At 46.1% G+C, this 19,831-nt stretch overlaps 1 protein-coding gene across 8 annotated transcripts in view; it reads right to left on the bottom strand.

Moving 5' to 3' along the window:
• Nucleotides 1-6,744, bottom strand: part of LOC137326304 (polypeptide N-acetylgalactosaminyltransferase 11-like) — a 39,229-nt gene extending 32,485 nt beyond the window's left edge. For 3 of the 8 annotated variants that reach the window (XM_067991260.1, XM_067991268.1, XM_067991266.1), the window contains exons 1-2: nucleotides 6,445-6,515; nucleotides 4,146-4,463 (exon numbers count right to left, since the gene is read on the bottom strand). In XM_067991260.1, the coding sequence (XP_067847361.1) occupies nucleotides 4,146-4,463; nucleotides 6,445-6,454 (328 nt within the window). In that variant the 5' untranslated portion in view covers nucleotides 6,455-6,515. Of the gene's footprint in view, nucleotides 1-4,145; nucleotides 4,464-5,295; nucleotides 5,347-6,444; nucleotides 6,516-6,664 lie in introns of those variants that run through there. The other 5 variants (XM_067991261.1, XM_067991265.1, XM_067991262.1 and 2 more) reach the window with 5 other exon arrangements.
• Nucleotides 6,745-19,831: the final 13,087 nt, after the last annotated feature.

Genomic DNA, 19,831 nt, shown 5'->3' with positions numbered 1-19,831 from the left:
GCTGGAGCGTCTAGATTTAAAGGGACATTCCTCCAATGGATTTTGCTGGAGCAAGGAGACACAATGGAGCAGCACAGGGGCAAGACTGCTCAAAGATTCAGTGATGCCTCACTTGAAGTGGTGCTGGCCAGGGTGAGGAGGAGGAGGGAACTAATTTACCCGGCTGACAAGAAGTGCCCTGCTGCTGCCACCAAGACAGCCTGGCTCAAAAGTGGCAGAGGAGTCACCAGCAGGAGCAACATATCCCACACTTGGGTCCAGAGCAGGAAGCGTTTCAATGACCTAACTAGGTCAGCAAAAGCGAGTACACTTAGATTCTCCTGCATTCCATGGTGCACATCAATGTCCTCGCCCCGTCCCAACTCATTCTGCACTGCCAAGACTACTTATCACATCACTCCTCACACCCATTTAAGGCTCATCCTCAACTTACCTGCACTTCCTCACCTCCCCATTTGTGACCTCACCCATACCACTCACCCCAATCCTGATCCAATGTGATGTCTCTGCCTGATACTCACCCTCTGATGCACCTCTTTCATGGTCAGCCTCACCCAAAGCAATGCATTCATCAGCTGACCACCTCACTACTCATTCACATGTGTAGTTTCTCCCCTTCTAGAAGAGAGCACAAAATGCATGCGAGAGCTGGAGGGGGGGGCCATAACAAACAGTGGTCCTCAGAGGCGGCCCTGGAGGTTAGCTGCACCCGAGTCTGGCATCCCACAAATGTCTGGTGACAACTTTAATATTCATCACACACATGAATTGATGTTAACAATTGGCATGTTGAACACCTCAGTATGCTCATCGCAACATGACATCTGTGATGATGCTTAATATTATCTTCTGTTCTGACAGGCCATTCAACCACAGCAGTGGCAGCAGAGAGCAATTCCTCAGGGGAACTCCCGGCCTCTGAGGGTGCATAGTCACATCTTAGTGAGCCATCCACCAGTGCAGATACTCACGTCTCGGTGGGTCCTAGCAGTCAGTTTGTTGGGTTGGCACCTGGTGAGTCATGACACACAAATGAGCACCGAGCAGACACTGGTGGCAGGGGCAGCTGTGGAGAGTCCACATCGGTGGGTGCACTCCTCTCCAGGCTCTGCTCAGCTGGAAGCAGATGCTGAACCTTGGGGGCCATCCTTTAAAAAGGAGAATGATATAGAGGAACAGCAGCACATTTGCAAAGTACTGGAACAGGTGCCATGCACACTCCACAACAGCGCAGAGGATGGAGGAGTCAAACTCCAGCATTAGTGGAATGGTGGCACAGGTACGGGAGGTGTCTCACGTAACTGCAGAAATGTGTCACAGGCAAGTGCGGGAACGTCTGCAATGGAGAGGCTAGCCTCCATTAAGCTTCAAGCACAGCTCATAAATGAGTCCATTCAGACCCTGACAATGGATATCCAGACTCAGAACAACATTCTGCCACCTTAAACAGGCAGACAGAAACTTTAGAACTGGGCTTCCAAGGCATCATTCATGTCCTCCAAACTGTTCTCCAGCAGGGTGGCAGGAATGATTTGGGCCTAGTCCAGGAGAGGGATGATGGCAAAAGGGGACATGGAAGTGGGGACGCTACTTAAAGTGCTCCCATGACTCACCCATTGCCTCCCCCCCCCACCTCTCAACCAGTACCCACAATGCTGCCTCCTCCAGGTGGCTGAGTCTGCCTCTGCGCAGCCCTCATGGGCTCCAAAACCCACAAGCCGTAGGCCGAAAGCACCTAAGCAGCCCAGGCATTGACACGAGCAACCTGCCACTACCTCTGCTGCAGGGTGTCTGACAGACTATCATTTTTGTGATGGCACCCTGTCATGTGCTTCATCATGAAAGGCGAATCTTGATGCCAGTGTGTGATTTAAAGTGGGTGTATGTGTAGTTGCAGGACTTGTGCCGGTAGGGGGGGGGGGGGGGGGGGAAGGAAAATGTGTTGACGTTACTCTTTCCAGGTGGCGAGAGGACTGGACTATTCTCACGTTGTGACCTTATGAGAACCGTTCACACGAGCGACTTCCTGGCCTCACAAGCAGCCAGGTGAGCCGCTGCCCTGCCCGTGGGTTTGTCGTTGTCCTCCTCCATGTTCATTGCAGATGCTGGATGAGGGCATAGGGCCTCATCAACCAGTACCCCTCTCTGTTGTGCAGGACACAACACACTACTATAATGTAACCCACTCTTGCTGGTGCATATTGAAGCGCTCCCCTAGAACAGTCAGAGACACCAAAGTAACATCTTCAGCAGTCCTATCGCATGTTCAATTACAGACCTGGTGGCGATGTGGCTGTTGTTGTATCGATGCTGTTGCTCACTGATGGGATTCTTCAGAGGTGTCATCAGCCATGTGTGCATGGGGTATCCCTTGTCCCCAAGGAGCCAGCCCTTAAGGCTATTTGGTGCGTGGAAGAGGTCCGGGATGTTGGATTCCCTCAGTGAGCGAATCGTGGCAGCTGCCAGAGAATCTCGCACACAAGGGAAGAAATTTTTTGCGGTGGTCACAAACGAGCTGAGCATTGATGGTGTGATACCCCTTTGTTGATGAATAGTCCTGGTTTGTGTGCAGGTGCTCAGATTGCTACATGCATGCAATCAACTGCACCCTGTACACATGCAAAGCCAGCCAGAGTGGAATCCGACTGCCTTCTCCGTCTGGCTGAGGTCATCCAAGGGGAAGTTGACGTATTGCAAGGCCCTGCGAAACAAACAGTCGGTGACCTGCCTTATGCAATTGTGGGCAGATGACTGAGATCCCGGCGATGTCACAATGGCACCCTGGAATAATCCAGAAGCGAAGTAGTTTAGGGCAGTGGTCACTTTAACAGCGACAGGTGCCACCAGGCCCAGCCCCACATGGAGGCTGCAGATGTCTGACCACCTGGCAACTCTCAGCCTCCGTTATGCACTGTTCCTCAGAGGTCCAGGAAGCTTAGCCTCGGTCTGTAGACCCTCTGACGAGGGTAGTGCCTCCTGTTACTTCGGTCCCTCTATTGTTCCCCTCTCTGCTCTCATGCAGGTGCTTGTGGCGCAGCACTGTGTTATGGAGCTCCAAGTGACAGAAGTGCACGCCATGCCTGGCGAGGATGGTAATGTTCCTTGTCCTCAGATGTACTGGTGAATGCAGCCATCGCACCCCCCCCATTCTGACTGTCAGTTTGAGGGGGGACAGAAAAATGGGTAAATGTGTAAAAAGAACAATTCTGAGTGTAAACCATGAATTTTCAGTCTAAACACAAAGATCTCCCAGCCAAACGTTTGTCTGAGAGAACTGAGTGTCCTGCTGCACTAACTCACCTTTTAGCCCCATCTGTCAAACAAGTATTTAAATGTCCAAATGGCTGCCGGCTGAAACCAGACTACTTTCCAATGCAGTGTTTCACACAGCACAGGAAACAATGAGGCAGTGTTAAAATCACTTGCCTTCATTGTTAATTGGATTTGTGGACATTTAAACTACTTTAAGTACTTGATTTACTGCTTTAAATATCACTGGTGGGACTCCCGGGTTTGGGAACGGCATGCGCAACCAGATGACTCTGGGTCGTGCGCATTCTTCGGCGGATTGGAGCTGGGATCCTTGCTCACTCCAAAAAAAAATCCCGATTTTCTTTGCCCCACCACCAGATTTCTTTTAAAATCTTGCCCTATGTCTTTGTCAGGATCCAGCTTGCACACCAGAATTAGTCGGATATGGTTTGTTCCATGTCCCATGATCTCTCCTCCACAACAGTGGTTTCCATTGTCCATGAAAAACACTTCAAGCCAGAGAAATGGGTCCATTTACACAATCCTCTTCACTTTGCATAAAATGTCCAAGCATTTAAGCTATATGTGGATATAACTAGAGTTATGCGATCAGTAATAGCTTACTTTTAAGACAACGAAAGCAAAATTGGGATTCGGCAAATCTGTCAGTTATTTGATTAGACTGCATTTGCATAAACAGGTGCAATCATACTGTTAACTGAAATTAGAATTAATAATTAAAAAAAGGAGGGCAAAACTAAGATTGTTCACTATAAAATATAGTACAGGGTTTTGGCTACTACAGGACATCACACTGATTAATGAATGATAATACTATTTTGTTGGGTTAACACTTCTGGGTCCATCACATTCAAAGAATTCTGGCCACTCACCCAGCTCAGGAGACAGTTCAATTTTCTTGAACTCATTATGGACAGATTTCATAAACTGATCTCCATGATTACCTTGTTGCTGAAATTCAGGAAGCCATTTATGACTGTATGCTATTTGAGGCTGGAATTTCTGCACAACCCCTGGATGCCCCTGGAAGGGCACATTACTGAAAGTATATTTTTCCCAATTTAAATTGAAATAGATGAAAAGGAGAAACGTCCAAATCAATGAAGAAAAAAGGCATCCATAGCAGAAAAAGTGGAACCTGATACTACCCATGGTACTCCTAGCATTGTCAGAGGCCCATTCTTGTTGCTCTGAAACATAATAAAAAAAAATTGGTCACTCAGAATGAATATTCAACAGTCAACAATTGTCACATCCATTGATAAAGAAACTAGGAGCTACACCAATGTGCCCAAAATCCCCATGTGAAAGCCATTAGCAGAGAAGGTTTTGTTGATCTAGTGTCTCTAGTCTGTTTGGTTGGATTGTTCTCCTTAGAGGAGAGAAGGTTAAGGGGTTTTGATAGAGTAAATAGGGAGAAACAGTTCCCACTGGCAGGAGGGTCAGTAACCAGAGGACACAGATTTAAGGTAAATGGCAAAAGAACCAGAGGGGAGGGGAGATTTTTTTTTAAAAACAGCAAGTTATGATGATCTGGAATGCACTGCCCAAAAGGGTGGTAAAAGCAGATTCAATAGTAACTTTCAAAAGGAAATTGTATAAGTACTTAGAAGGGGGAAAATGCAGGGCTATGCAGAAAGAGCAGGGAGTGAGATTAATTAGATAGCTCTTTCAGAGAGCCAGCACAGGCATGATGGGCAGAAAGGCCTCCTTCTGTGCTGTAGGATTTTATGATTCTAAGTGTTGTGTGAAATTTCACACAACCTTTCAAGAAAGTTGAAAACTAAGCTTGCTCATTTTGTATGATGTTGCAAATTAGAAAAAGGCAGACATTTAAATTCAGATGAAAACAATTCAGTGTAAAATTTCTAAAGCAAACCTTGCAAAAAAAACTATTAAATGCCAGTACTACATTCTTCTACAAAAGATAATGTATATTTACCAATATTACTTAACACATGAATTCACAACCAAATGTTTTAAATAGAGCAAAATTATATTTCAACAAAATACAAACATTACATGTGGACATGAAAGATCCCATATCACTATTCAAAGAACAAGGGAGTTCTCCTGCAAACAAAAAAAATCCCTCAATTAGCAGCACTAAAGCAGATTATCTAATCATTTCTCACTGCTGTTGATGGAATCTTGCCACACACAAATTGACGGTCACATTTACCTCTATTGGAATAGTGACTACAATTCAAAAGTGAGATTCACTAGCTAGGAAGCACTTTGGAATGTCCTGAGAACATGAAAGGTGCTCTATAACTCAATCAACTCATTAGGTGATTAAAAAAATTAAACTGGTCTCTAGATAACAAAAAAGTGTCCTTCTGTGCCAATGCAACATAGGTAGGTTTCAATCCACAGATATCAGTAGCCAAAATGGAAAAGGACACCATAAATTAGACATGTTAAGATGGAGAACAGGTTCCTGCCAATCTTTTAGTCAAATTCCATCAATTTCATACCTGCCAATTAGATAACATACATCTATTTTGTTGGCAGTCTAGCAAATATTCATATACTAATTTTATTCAAATTTCAAACCTTCTAAATACTCATCCCTAATAACATACGTGTAGAATAATGTATTAATTTACTTTTACAGCCATTAAACCATCTACACCAGTGTGACATTTACTTGATTCCCTAAATCTTGCATAAAGCTGGCAAGTCTGTTTAAACTCAACTGATTCCCCCTGCTCCGTGTGTATAAAATTACAGACACAGAATTTACTGCACAGAAACAGGCCTATAACGGTGTGCACAAGAACATGGAGGGGTTTAAGAGGAAGACTGGCAGACTGCAAGCCCACCAACATTTTAGAATACATTGAAAGTTTTAGGGAAAATAAAAATTGACTGGCAAAAGCCATCATCGCCAACTCGACATGTAGATAAAACCCAACGTCGATCAGCCATGATTGACAGGCCGGCCAGCCAACTTTCAGCCCGTTGTCGTGACAACCGCTGTGGCCTATCTTGACTAATCCCAGGGCTGTCTAAACATCTACAAAGCGCATCTCCCTCTAACTGATGATACCCACTACCCGCAATAAACGCCCTTTGGACAGCAGTGGGAGAGAGGGCTCACTCACGCCGGCCGGCCGGCCGAGCGAGCGCACCCTTGTCCTGCTCATGCCGGATATTTGCGGTGTTTACCATCGATCATCAGTATATCGCCAACTCGCTCTCGGCCGCCTCGCTCCGCTCCGCTCTTTATACCCCGGCTCTGACCGGGAGGGAGGAATGCGCGTGCGCGTACAGCGTAATGACAGTTCAACGGAAACTGCTCGCGCCGACCTGCTCGATGCCAGTTATTATATTTTATGTATATTTTTGTAATGAGAATCGTCGCCTCCCTCCGAGTTTCACAACTCACCGAGATGGCCTCACTTAACGGTCCCGGATCTGCCAACCGTGGAAAGTCTTTTGCTCCGTGATTTCTTTTCCCCGACTTCCGACCAATTGGGTGATGGATGGGGGAGGGGTGATTAATGGATGGATGGGGGAGGGGTGATTGTGGATGGGAAGGGGAGGGGTGATTGTGGATGGGGGAGGGGTGATTGATGGATAGGGAGGGGGAGGGGTGATTGATGGATGGGGGAGGGGTGATTGTGGATGGGAAGGGGAGGGGTGATGGATGGGGGAGGGGTGATTGATGGATGGGGAGGGGGAGGGGTGATTGTGGATGGGGGAGGGGTGATTGATGGATAGGGAGGGGGAGGGGTGATTGATGGATGGGGGAGGGGTGATTGTGGATGGGAAGGGGAGGGGTGATGGATGGGGGAGGGGTGATTGATGGATGGGGAGGGGGAGGGGTGATCGATGGATGGATGGGGGAGGTGATCGATGGATGGGGGAGGGGTGATTGTGGATGGGGAGGGGTGATCGATGGATGGATGGGGGAGAGGTGATGGATGGATGGGGGAGGGGTGATTGTGGATGGGGAGGGGTGATGGGGATAGGTGATTGATGGATGGGGAGGGGTGATTGATGGATGGGAAGGGGAGGGGTGATTGTGGATGGGAAGGGGAGGGGTGATTGTGGATGGGAAGGGGAGGGGTGATTGTGGATGGGGGAGGGGTGATTGATGGATAGGGAGGGGGAGGGGTGATTGATGGATGGGGGAGGGGTGATTGTGGATGGGAAGGGGAGGGGTGATGGATGGGGGAGGGGTGATTGATGGATGGGGAGGGGGAGGGGTGATCGATGGATGGATGGGGGAGGTGATGGATGGATGGGGGAGGGGTGATTGTGGATGGGGAGGGGTGATCGATGGATGGATGGGGGAGAGGTGATGGATGGATGGGGGAGGGGTGATTGTGGATGGGGAGGGGTGATGGGGATAGGTGATTGATGGATGGGGAGGGGTGATTGATGGATGGGGAGGGGTGATGGATGGATGGGGAGCAGTGATTGATGGATGGGGATAGGTGATTGATGGACGTGGGAGGGGTGATTGATGGATGGGGAGGGGTAATTGATGGATGGGGAGCGCTGATGGATGGATGGGGAGCGGTGATGGATGGACGGGGAGGGGTGATTGATGGATGGGGAGGGGTGATGGATGGATGGGTGGGGTGATGGGGGAGGGTGATGGGGTGGTTGATGGATGGGGAAGGGGTGATTGATGGATGGGGAGGGGTGATGGATGGATGGGTGGGGTGATGGGGTGGTTGATGGATGGGGAGTGGTGATTGATGGTGGGGAGGGGTGATTGATGAATGGGGAGCTGAGCTGGATGGGGAAGGGGTTATGGATGGGTGATGGGGGAGGGGTGATGGATGGGGGAGGGGTGATGAAAGGGGGATGGGTTAAATTATGAGGACTGGTTGCGTAAACTTGACTGGTATTCCCCTGAGTTTCCCATTTGCAACCTTGGCGTCCTATTTGACCCTGAGATGAGCTTCCGACCACATATCCACTCCATCACCAAGACCACCTACTTCCACCTCTGTAACATTGCCCTTCTCCATCCCTGCCTCAGCTTATCTGCTGCTGAAACCCCCATCCATGCCTTTGTTACCTCCAGACTGGACTATTCCCATGGTCACCTGGCTGGCCTCCCATCTTCCACCCTCCCTTGAGCTCATCCAAAACTCTGCTGCCCATATCCTAACTCACAACAAGTCCCATTCTCCCATTACCCCGTGCTCACTGACCTACATTGGCTCCCAGTCCAGCAATGCCTCGATTTTAAAATTCTCATTCCTTTTTCAGATCCCTCCATGGCCTCGCCCCTCCCTATTTCTGTAACCTCCTCCAGTCCTACAACCCTCCGAGATGTCTGCGCTCCTCCGGTTCTGGCTTCTTGCGCATCCCCGATTTTAATCGCTCCACCATTGGCGGCTATGCCTTCAGCTGCCTAGGCCCTAAGCTCTGGAATCCCCTCCCTAAACCTCTCTGGCTCTCTACATCTCTTTTAAGAGTCTCCTTAAAACCTACCTCTTTGACCAAGCTTTTAGTCATCTATCCTAATACCTCCTTATGTGGCTCAGTATGAAATTTTGTTTCATAATGCTCCTGTGAAGCACCTTGGGATGTTTTACTACGTTAAAGGCGTTATATAAATGCAAGTTGATGTTGTTGTGTTTGGAAATTTGAGGAGTGATTGGATTGAGGTGTTTAAAATGACAAGTAGATTTGACTGGGTAGATACAGGGAAACCATTTCCTCTGGTGGTGGAATCCAGAAAAAAGGACATAATCTTAAAATTAGAGTTAGACCGTTCAGGAGTGAAATCAGGAAATACATTTTCGCACACGGTATTGGAAATCTGGAACTCGCTCCCCCAGAAGGCTGTGGATGCTAGGGATCAATTAGAATTTACAATACTGAGATTGATAGCACTGGACCTGTTACAGAGTTCCTCACTGTGAATCAGAGGCATAAGTGGGGATGAAGGTTTGACAGCATTGGAGTTAGGGAGTAGTTGGAGGTGAGCACATTCGAACCATAGAACCACAGAAAAGATTCAGCATAGAAGGGGGCCATTCGGCCCATCGTGTCCGCGCCGGCTCGAAGAACAACCAGGTGCTCATTCTAATCCCAACTTCTAGCACCAGGTCTGTAGCCCTGCAGCTTACAGCACTTTAGGTGCAGCTCCGGGTACTTTTTAAAAGAGTTGAGGCTCCTTGCCTCTACCATCAATTCGGGCAGCGAATTCCATACACCCACCACCCTCTGGGTAAAAAAGTTTTTCCTCATGTCCCCTCTAATCCTTCCGCCAATCAGCTTAAATCTATGTCCTCTAGTTCTTGAACTCTCCGCTAGGGGAAACAGGCACTTCCTGTCTACTCTATCTAAGCCCCTCATAATTTTGTACACCTCAATCAAGTCTCCCCTCAGCCTTCTCTGCTCCAAGGAAAACAACCCCAGCCTATCCAATCTCTCCTCGTAGCTGCAATTTGCAAGCCCTGGCAACATTCTTGTAAATCTTCTCTGCACCCTCTCCACAGCAATTACGTCTTTCCTGTAAAGTGGTGACCAGAACTGCGCACAATACTCCAGCTGTGGCCTTACCAGTGTTTTATACAATTCCCTCATTATATCCCTGCTTTCGTATTCTATACCTTGGCTAATAACGGAGAGCATTCCGTATGCCTTCTTCACAACCTTATCTACCTGTACTGCCACCTTCAGGGACCCGTGCACATGCACTCCAAGGTCTCTCACGTCCTCTACCCCTCTCAATATATTCCCGTTTACTGCGTATTTCCTTTTACTGTTTGCCCTCCCTAAGTGCATTACCTCACACTTCTCCGGGTTGAACTCCATTTGCCACTTTTCTACCCACTCCACCAACCCATTGATATCTTCTTGGAGTCAACAGCTATCCTCTTCACTATCAACTACACGGCCAATTTTTGTGTCGTCTGCAAATTTGCCAATCATGCCCCCTACATTCAAGTCCAAATCATTAATATATACCACAACCAGCAAGGGACACAACACTGAGCCCTGTGGCACACCACTGGAAACGGATTTCCATTCGCAAAGACATCCATCAACTTTTACCCTTTGTTTCCTGTTACTGAGCCAATTTTGGATCCAATTCGCCGCATTTCCCTGTATCCCATGGGCTTTTACCTTTCTGACCAGTCTGCCATGTGGGACCTTGTCAAATGCCTTACTAAAATCCATGTAGACAACATCCACTGCACTCATCAATCCTCCTTGTCACTTCCTCAAAGAATTCAATCAGATTTGGAAGGCATGACCTTCCCTGAACAAATCCATGCTGACTATCCCTGATTAAACCATGCCTTTTCAAGTGACAGTTTATCCTATCTCTCAGTATTGATTCTAATAGTTTGCCCACCACCGAGGTAAGACTGACCGGCCTATAATTGTTCGGCCTTTCCCTCGTACCCTTTTTAAACAATGGTACTACGTTTGCAGTCTTCCAGTCTTCCAGTACCTCCCCTGTATCTACTGAGGATTGGAAAATGATCCTCAGACCATCCGCTATTTCCTCCCTGGCTTCCTTCAATAGCCTAGGAAACAATCCGGCCCTGGTGACTTATCAACTTTCAAGGATTCCAGTCCCTCTAGTACTTCCTCTCTCGTTATGTTTACCTTATCCAATATTTCACACCTCTCCTCTTTAACTACTACATCCGGATCATCCCTTTCCTTTGTGAATATGGAGACAAAATATTATTTAAAACCCTTCCCACATCCCCTGCTTCTACACACAAGTTACCCTTATCATCCCTGATAGGTCCCACCTTTTCCTTAGCTATCCTCTTGTTCTTACTGTACTGATAAAACATCTTTGGGTTTTCTTTAATCTTACTAGCAAATATTTTTTCATGCCCTCTCTTTGCTTCCTTATTTCCTTTTTTACGTCATCCCTGTACTTTCTATACACATCTAGGCTCTCTGCAGCATTTAGTTTTCTGTGACAGTCATAAGCTTTCTTTTTCTGCTTTATCTTGCCCCGTGTACTTCTAGACAACCAGAGGACTCTAAATTTGGCAGTGCCACACTTTTTCTTTGAGGGGACATGTCTGCATTGTACCCGTAGAATTTCACTTTTTAGTGCCTCCCACTGATTTGCCACTGATTTCTCCTCAAGTAGTTGTGTCCAGTCCACTTCTGCCAAATCACCTCTTAGATCTGTAAAATTTGCCTTCCCCCAATTTAAAACATTTACTCCTGATTTAACTCTGTCCTTTTCCATAATAATGCTAAAACTAACTGTGGTCACTATCCCCAGTATGGTCACTCACTATCACTTCACCCACTTGCCCATCTTCATTTCCCAGGACTAAATCTAGAATTGCATCCCCTCTTGTTGGGCTTGTCGTGTACTGGCTAAAAAAGTTCTCCTGGACGCCGATCAAGAATTTTGCGCCCTCTGTGCCCCTCACACTGTTTGAATCCCAGCTGATGTTAGGGTAGTTGAAGTCCCCTACTATTATTGCCCTCTTTGCACTCAGAAATTTGCCTACATATTTGTTCTTCTATCTCCCTTTCACTATTCGGGGGTCTATAGTACACTCCTAGTAGTGTGACTGCCCCTTATTTTATTTCTTAGCTCAATCCATATGGCCTCGATTGATGATCCATTTAGCATTTCATCCCTTCTCACAACTGTAATTGATTCTTTAACCAATAATGCTACCCTCCTCCTTTTTTTATCACCCACTCTATCCTGCCTGAAAACTCTATCCAGGGATATTGAGCTGCCAATTATCATCCTCTTTAAACCAGGTTTCCGTTATAGCAATGATATCATGTACCATGTGTCTATCTGTGCCCTAAGCTCATCTGCTTTGTTTGTAATACTGCTTGCATTGAAGTATGTACCCTTTAACCCCGTCAAATTCCTGTGCTGAATACTATTTAACCTTTGCTTCTTTTGCCTTTCTGAGTTGTTAACTACGTCACTAACTGCTTTTCTATTTCCCGTTTCCTGGTCTGAATTTGTCCTATCTGTACCTGCCCTTTGGTTCCCATTCCTCTGCCATACTAGTTTAAACCCTCCCTAACAGAACTAGCAAATGCTCCCGCGAGGATATTGGTCCTCATTGAAGCATCCTGACAGTAAGAGCATCTCAGAAAGCAGCCACAATAGGAACAACAACAAGAATTTGCATTTATATAGCGCCTTTAATGTAATAAAATGTCCCAAGGCACTTCACAGGAACGTTATCAAACACAATTTGACACTGAGCCACATAAAGAGATATTAGGTCAGGTGACCTAAAACTTGGTCAAAGAGGTAGGTTTTAAGGAGCGTAGGAGGGTCTTAAAGGAGGATAGAGAGGCGGAGGGGTTTAGGGAGGGAATTCCAGAGCTTAGAGCCCAGGCAGCTGAAGCTATGGCCGCCAATGGTGGAGCAATTAAAATTGGGCATGTGCAAGAGGCCAGAATTGGAGGAGCGCAGAGATCTCAGAGGGTTGTAGGGCTGGAGGAAGTCACAGAGATAGGGAGGGGCAAGGCCATGGAGGGATTTAAAAACAAGAATGAGAATTTTAAAATCAAGGCATTGCTGGACTGGGAGCCAATGTAGGTCAGCGAGCACGGAGGTGATGGGTGATGTTAGCGGGTTTTCTCATTACAAAACGCTACAAAACGGTTGTTAATCCTTCAACAATAACTGCCACGTGATACAAGCCCGTGTGATTATAAAATAGCAAGCTTTAATAGATTGACTCACAACAGTATTATAGTTATAATACAACTGTCTTCAAATTACATGAAATGACAAGCAATCAATAATTTCCCATTAATTCAGGATGATCAGACCTGACCTCCGCGAACTTCTGACCGTCTCCTCCCGAAAGCTGTAACTTGTGAGAGGGAGCATGCCCTATCTTTATACTATTTGGCTGTGTTATTCTGAAAGTAAGCATCTCTGTCCTTTTCTCCTGGTTGTAAAACATCCCACTGTGCTGACTGTCAAACACAACCAAGGATGGCCATACTATGTTAGCGTGGCTCCTTATCCTTATCTCTGCTGCATAAACAGTTTGTTCCATGTCAGCCTTGCTTGGCATCTGCGATGTCTATTGTTTACTTCGCCTTTCGCTGTTAATCAAGTCTTGATATGTAGTTTCTGAGCAACTATCTGGTACGAACTGTTTCTTGACTTTTACTTGTTTTTCACCATTCTAATGCCTCAACATTCTTTCAGTGACCTCTTGGATTTCTGTAAGTTATCTTTCTCATAGAGATACTGAATTTCACCCCCCCCCCCCTTTAACATCCACCCACTTGCTATGATGCTTGGCGCTGTGCGAGATGGTATTCTTGTCTATGCTTGTTTCAAACCATATTCTTACAGGCGAATGGGACTTAGTGCAAGTTAGGGTAAGGGCAGCAGAGTTTTGAATGGTCTCAAGTTTACGAATGATGCAAGGCAAGAAGCTGGCCAGGAGAATATTGGAATAGTCGAGTCTAGAGATAACAAAGGTACAGATGAGGGTTTCAGCAGCAGATGCGCTGAGGCAGGGGTGGAGACAGGCGATGTTACGGAAGTGGAAGTAGGCGGTCTTGGTGATGGAGCGGATATGGGGTCAGAAGCTCAGTTTAGAGTCAAATAGGATGCCAAGGATGTGCATGGTCTGGTTCGGCCTCAGACGGTGGTCGGGGAGAGGGATGGAGTCGGTGGCTAGGGAATGGAGTTTGTGGCGGGGACCGAAGACAATGGCTTTGCTCTTCCCAATATTTAATTGGAGGAAATTTCTGCTCATCCAAAACTGGTGTCGGACAAGCAGCGTGACAAATCGAAGGCAGTGGAGGGGTTGAGAGAGGTGGTTGTGAGGTAGAGCTGGATGTCGAGCATGTGGAACCTGATGGGTTTTCGGATGATGTTGCCGAGGGGCAGCATGTAGATGAGAATTAGGAGGAGGCCAAGGATAGATCCTTGGGGGCTATGGAAGTAAAGGTGCGGGAGCAGGAAGAGTAGCGTTGCAGGTGATTCCCTGGCTACGACTGGATAGTTAGGAATGGCGAAGGCAGTCCCACACAGCTGGACAATGGAGGAGAGGCATTGGAGGAGGATGGTGTGGTCACCCATGTCAAAGGCTGCAGATAGGTCGAGAAGGTTGAGGAGGGATCGTTTACCACAGTCACAGTCACATGGTGGGGGGAGGGTAAGGTTGGAGATGGTGAAGCAGGTGGACTGGCTCCAGCTCAGGATTCTGTTTCTGAAGGGGCCTCCATGCAGTTCCCCTACCCCCTCCCAAATGCTGCCTCCCACCAGATTCTAGTTTGGGCCTCCTGGGCCCTCTATTCCACTCATCTGGCCTCTCCTTGATTGTTATGATTTAATTGTTTTTAAATCTCCTTTCATCTCCCCCAAAAACTTCCATCTGCTCCCTTTTTCCAGTTGAGAAGACATTCCCTGCCTGAGATCAGACTATTCCTGATGCCCAACCCACCCTACCCTTAGCCAGAACTACCGCCTTCAAGGACATTTCACTTGAGCTTCCAGGGTCTTCTCTTCCATCCATTTAGCCGTTCCCCAGACTTCTTCAATGAATAAGTATTTATTCATTCACTTAGTATTTATATATACTTTATAAAGAATTTAATAAATACATAATTTTTATAATTTCAATTAATAAATATTAATTCACTTAATCATCTTATATAATTTTTAAATGTTCAATTCATAAATGCTAATTTTAATTTGCATACACATACTGAACTATACTCACTTGCAATTAATTTTTACATTTCACCGAGTTACACTAGATGATTGATTGTTTCTATATTTTGCTACTATTTCATTAATTATCAATAGAGTAATTTATTACCTTCATATTTCACTGAGTCAGCTTCAATGAATTATGATTTCAATTTTTTTATTTATTGTTTTTTTTCTAGTGACATTGTTCATTATTTCCATCATTTTACAGTGTTGCTGATTAGGGGTGGGTTGGTGTTTTCCTGATGGTGAAGCAACATGGAAGCATCGCTGGTGAACATCACAATACAGGGCATTAAAACGGCAAGAATTGAGAAGGCTGCAGGTAAGACAAAGACCGAAGTAATAGATTGGGAAAAAATGATTTTATGGGGATGAGACTAGAACTAGGGAAAATAAACTCTAAAAAGCAAGATCAAACTAGCTAATAATGAAGAATAAATGGATGAATAAAGAGATAAGGATGAAATTGAAACTAAGGAAAAAAGCATACAAAAGTACATAGACAATAAAGGAGAGGATGACAAAAGGGAAGAGATTAGGAAAGAAGTTTAAAAAACAATTAGGAAAGCAAAGAGGAACTATGAAATTAAATTATCAAGGAATATAAACAGAAATAGTAAAGTATTCTACAGACACATAAATAATAAAAGAAAAACCAGAATAGGGATAGGGCCACTAAAGAATGCACAAGATGAACACAGGTAATGACAGTGAAATGGCAGAAATATTGAACAGCTACTTTGCCTCAGTATTTACTAGGGAGACTAACAAGGTGGGCATGACATTAGAAGAAGAGATCAAAAAAGATATAAAAACATTTAAGATAGAAAGGGGGGAGATAATTGATAAACTAATGAAACTTGGAGAGGATAAAACCCCTGGTCCGGATGGATTGCATCCTCAAATATTAAAAGAAGTTAGGGAAGAGATAACAGAGGCACTATTACATATATTAAAACATTCATTAGAAAAGGGAATAGTGCCAGAGGATTGGCGGACAGCAAATGTTATTCCCATATTTAAAAAGGGAGATAGAACAAGTCCAGGGAACTATAGACCTATTAGATCTAGTTCTGGGGAATGAAGTGGGGCAGGTGGAGCAAGTTTCAATGGGGGAGCACTTGGGGAACAGTGATTATAATATCATTAGGTTTAGAATAGTTATGGAAAAGGACAAGCAACAATCAAATGCGAAAATACTTAACTGGAAGAGAGCAAATTTCAGTGAGTTAAAAAGGGGTCTTGCCCAGGTGGATTGGAATCAAAAATTGGTAGGCAAAACAGTAATTGAACAATGGGAGGCCTTCAAAGAAGAGTTGGTTCAGGTACAGAATAGAAACATTCCTACAGGGGGAAATGAAGGGCATCCAAAGCTAGAGCTCCCTGGATGACTAAAGATATAGAGATTAAAATGAAACAGAAAAGGGAGGCTTATGACAAATGTAAGGTTCATAATACGGAAGAGAACGAGGCTGAATGCAGAAAGTTCAGAGGAGACCTAAAAAAGGGAATAAGACGGTCAAAGAGAGAGTATGAGACGAGATTAGTGGTTAACGTAAAAGGGAACCCAAAAGTCTTTTATAAACATACAAATAGTAAAAGGGTAGTTAAAGGAAGCGTGGGAAAGATTAGAGACAAAAAAGATCTTCTTGTGGAGGCTGAGGTACAAAGATATATAGCTAGAAGGCAGTGCTTGTGGAATATACAGTGCAAATCAGAAAACCAATCTTATTGTGCTGCTGCTGCTTCTTCTTTTGCTGCTTTCTTTTCTGCTTCAATTGTTGCTGCATCAAACAACTAGACCTTTTCTTCAGTTATAGATTTAGTTAGTTTGTCCTTATTGAATTTAGTGATCACCTGGCTAAGGTACTAAATGAATACTTCACATCCGTCTTCACTAGAGAAGAGGATGCTGCCATTGTAGCAGTAAAGGAGGAGGTAGCAGCCATACTGGATAGGATAAAAATAGATAAAGAGGTGGTACTTAAAAGATTGGCAGTACTCAAAGTAGAAAAGTCACCCAGTCCAGATGGGATGCATCCTAGGTTACTGAGGGAAATCGCAGAGGCTCTGGCCACAATCTTCCAATCCTCCTTAGATATGGGACACTGCCGGAGAACTGGAGGATTGCAAATGTTACACCCCTGTTCAAAAAAGGGGAGAGGGATGAACCCGGCAGCTACAGGCCAGTCAGCCTAACGTCGGTGGTGGGGAAACTTTTAGAGACAATGGGGGAAAAAAACTGGATAAGGTAGTTTTTGGGTGTAGGTAGCATGATGCACTATTACCCCGTGCCCAATGACCCCTGCGCAGGCAGTACGCAAGTTTCGGCCCGCCCGAGGACTCACCTGCAATCAGCGTTCCATTCCAGGCCTTGCACATGGAATCAATCCAATTCACACTTTCCACCACCAGGGGGGAGCTCAATCTCTTAAAGGGAGGATGTGTCTTAGAAATCTCTTAAAGGTAGCTGGTACCTGTTATTTGCTGAAAATAACAGTCTACTGTCTGCACAGAGTCTGAACGGAGATCAGACATCGCACACGTAAAACACAGATGCAGGTCCCATGCCTATGTTTACACACTGATGAGATGTTAAAACAATGAATAAAGGTTGCGCACTACTAAATCCCACATCCTCTAATCTGCACTCCAGACCTCACCAATCTGCCGATCTGAGTTGGTACCGGGTCTGCGAGAGAGCGTGCACCAAGGTTCTCTGCTGATGCACTAGAGACCTTGATGCAAGAGGTGGACAGAAGGAGGGACATCCTATATCCGCTGTTGGTGGGGCGGGGGGAGGCAAGAGGCCCTCCAGACATATACCCAAAAGGCAGTGGGAGGCAGCGAGGGACGAAGTCAATGCCAGGCGCTCAGCATCATGGATGCAGTGCAGGAAGAAGTTCAATGCTTTGACACGAGTGGTCAAGGTGAGTGACGTCAACTGTCAAGTGGCATCTCATACCAACTGCACCACACACTGCACCCCTCATCACCCACATACCAACAAACTCTTTTCATCAGTACTCAACTCTTCCAACCAGATACTTCCTCTCACCCTTACACATTACCAATGTTTCAAGCCGCCCACCCACAACTCACAGGCTACACTCACTAGCTATTCAACCATGACAGGCACATCACCCAGACACACGTCCCGCTTTCTTGCAGGAGAAGTGGCGCATATCAGGAGGCAGCTAGTGGCAGTGGCATTTAGCCCCTCAAGCCTGTTCCACCATTCAGTGAGATCATGGTGGACCTGTGACCTAACTCCATATACCCGCCTTAGCCCCATATCCCTTAATATCTTTGGTTCACAGAAATCTATCAATCTCAGATTTAACAGTCACAAGTGAGCTAGCATCAGCTGCCATCTGCAGAAGAGCATTCCAAACGTCTCCCACCCTTTGCGTGTAGAAGCATTTCCTATCTTCACTCCTTAACGTCCTGGCTCTAAATGTTAGGCTATGTCCCCGCGTCCTAGTATTCAAGTCTAGGAGACCTCCAAAAACAGTTACAAATGTCTCAGCAGGCCGAAGCAATAATCCAGCCACTAACCTGTAAATCCTGCATGGTCCGTTTATATAGCGCTGATGGGGGTTCCTCCAGGCCCTCTAAGGCACGTTAAAATAGTCGGGGTTAAGACTGTGCGTTGAGTTGAGCGTTAAGTCCCAAAATGGTGTCTATCACTTTAAATCAGCGTTGCACACTGATTGAAGCCATTTTCTCCCTACTTTACATGATTCCAGCGTTCGTTATCTGCGCCTGCGCTAACTCCTATACGAAGATGGTGTCCGGCTCACATCACGCTGGAAACATGCGTGTGCAGCCAAGATGCCATCTTAGATGTCAGAGAGGCCGTGTAGCACCGAAACGACGGGCGCTACACGGCCCAATTTACCGCCCATAAACATGGGACAAATTTAATTGGCACTTGGGAAACTATGGGTTAATAAATGAATGTCAACAGGGATTTGTTAAAGGAAAATCGTGTTTGACTAACTTGATTGAGTTCTTTGATGAAGTAACGGAAAGGTTGACGAGGGTAGTGCGGTTGTTGTGCATATAGAGTTTCAAAAGGTATTTGATAAAGTTCCACATAATTTTTTTTTATTCGTTCATGGGATGTGGGCATCACTGAGGAGGCCAGCATTTATTGCCCATCCCTAATTGCCCTTGAGAAGGTGGTGGTGAGCTGCCTTCTTGAACCGCTGCAGTCCGTGCGGTGAAGGTTCTCCCACAGTGCTGTTAGGAAGGGAGTTCCAGGATTTTGACCCAGCGACGATGAAGGAACGGCGATATATTTCCAAGTCGGGATGGTGTGTGACTTGGAGGGGAACGTGCAGGTGGTGTTGTTCCCATGTGCCTGCTGCTCTTGTCCTTCTAGGTGGTAGAGGTCGCGGGTTTGGGAGGTGCTGTCGAAGAAGCCTTGGTGAGTTGCTGCAGTGCATCCTGTGGATGGTGCACACTGCAGCCACTGTGCGCCGGTGATGAAGGGAGTGAATGTTTAGGGTGGTGGATGGAGTGCCAATCAAGCGGGCTGCTTTGTCATGGATGGTGTCGAGCTTCTTGAGTGTTGTTGCAGCTGCACTCATCCAGGCAAGTGGAGAGTATTCCATCACACTCCTGACTTGTGTCTTGTGGAAAGGCTTTGGGGAGTCAGGAGGTGAGTCACTCGACGCAGAATACCCAGCCTCTGGCCTGCTCTTGTAGCCACAGTATTTATATGGCTGGTCCAGTTAAGTTTCTGGTCAATGGTGACCCCCAGGATGTTGATGGTGGGGGATTCGGCGATGGTAATGCCGTTGAATGTCCAGAGGACGTGGTTAGACTCTCTCTTGTTGGAGATGGTCATTGCCTGGCACTTGTCTGGGACAAATG

The sequence above is a fragment of the Heptranchias perlo genome, chromosome 10 (genome assembly GCF_035084215.1).
Source record: "Heptranchias perlo isolate sHepPer1 chromosome 10, sHepPer1.hap1, whole genome shotgun sequence".
Classification (NCBI taxonomy): domain Eukaryota; kingdom Metazoa; phylum Chordata; class Chondrichthyes; order Hexanchiformes; family Hexanchidae; genus Heptranchias; species Heptranchias perlo.
This window is presented reverse-complemented; position numbering and strand designations above follow the sequence as displayed.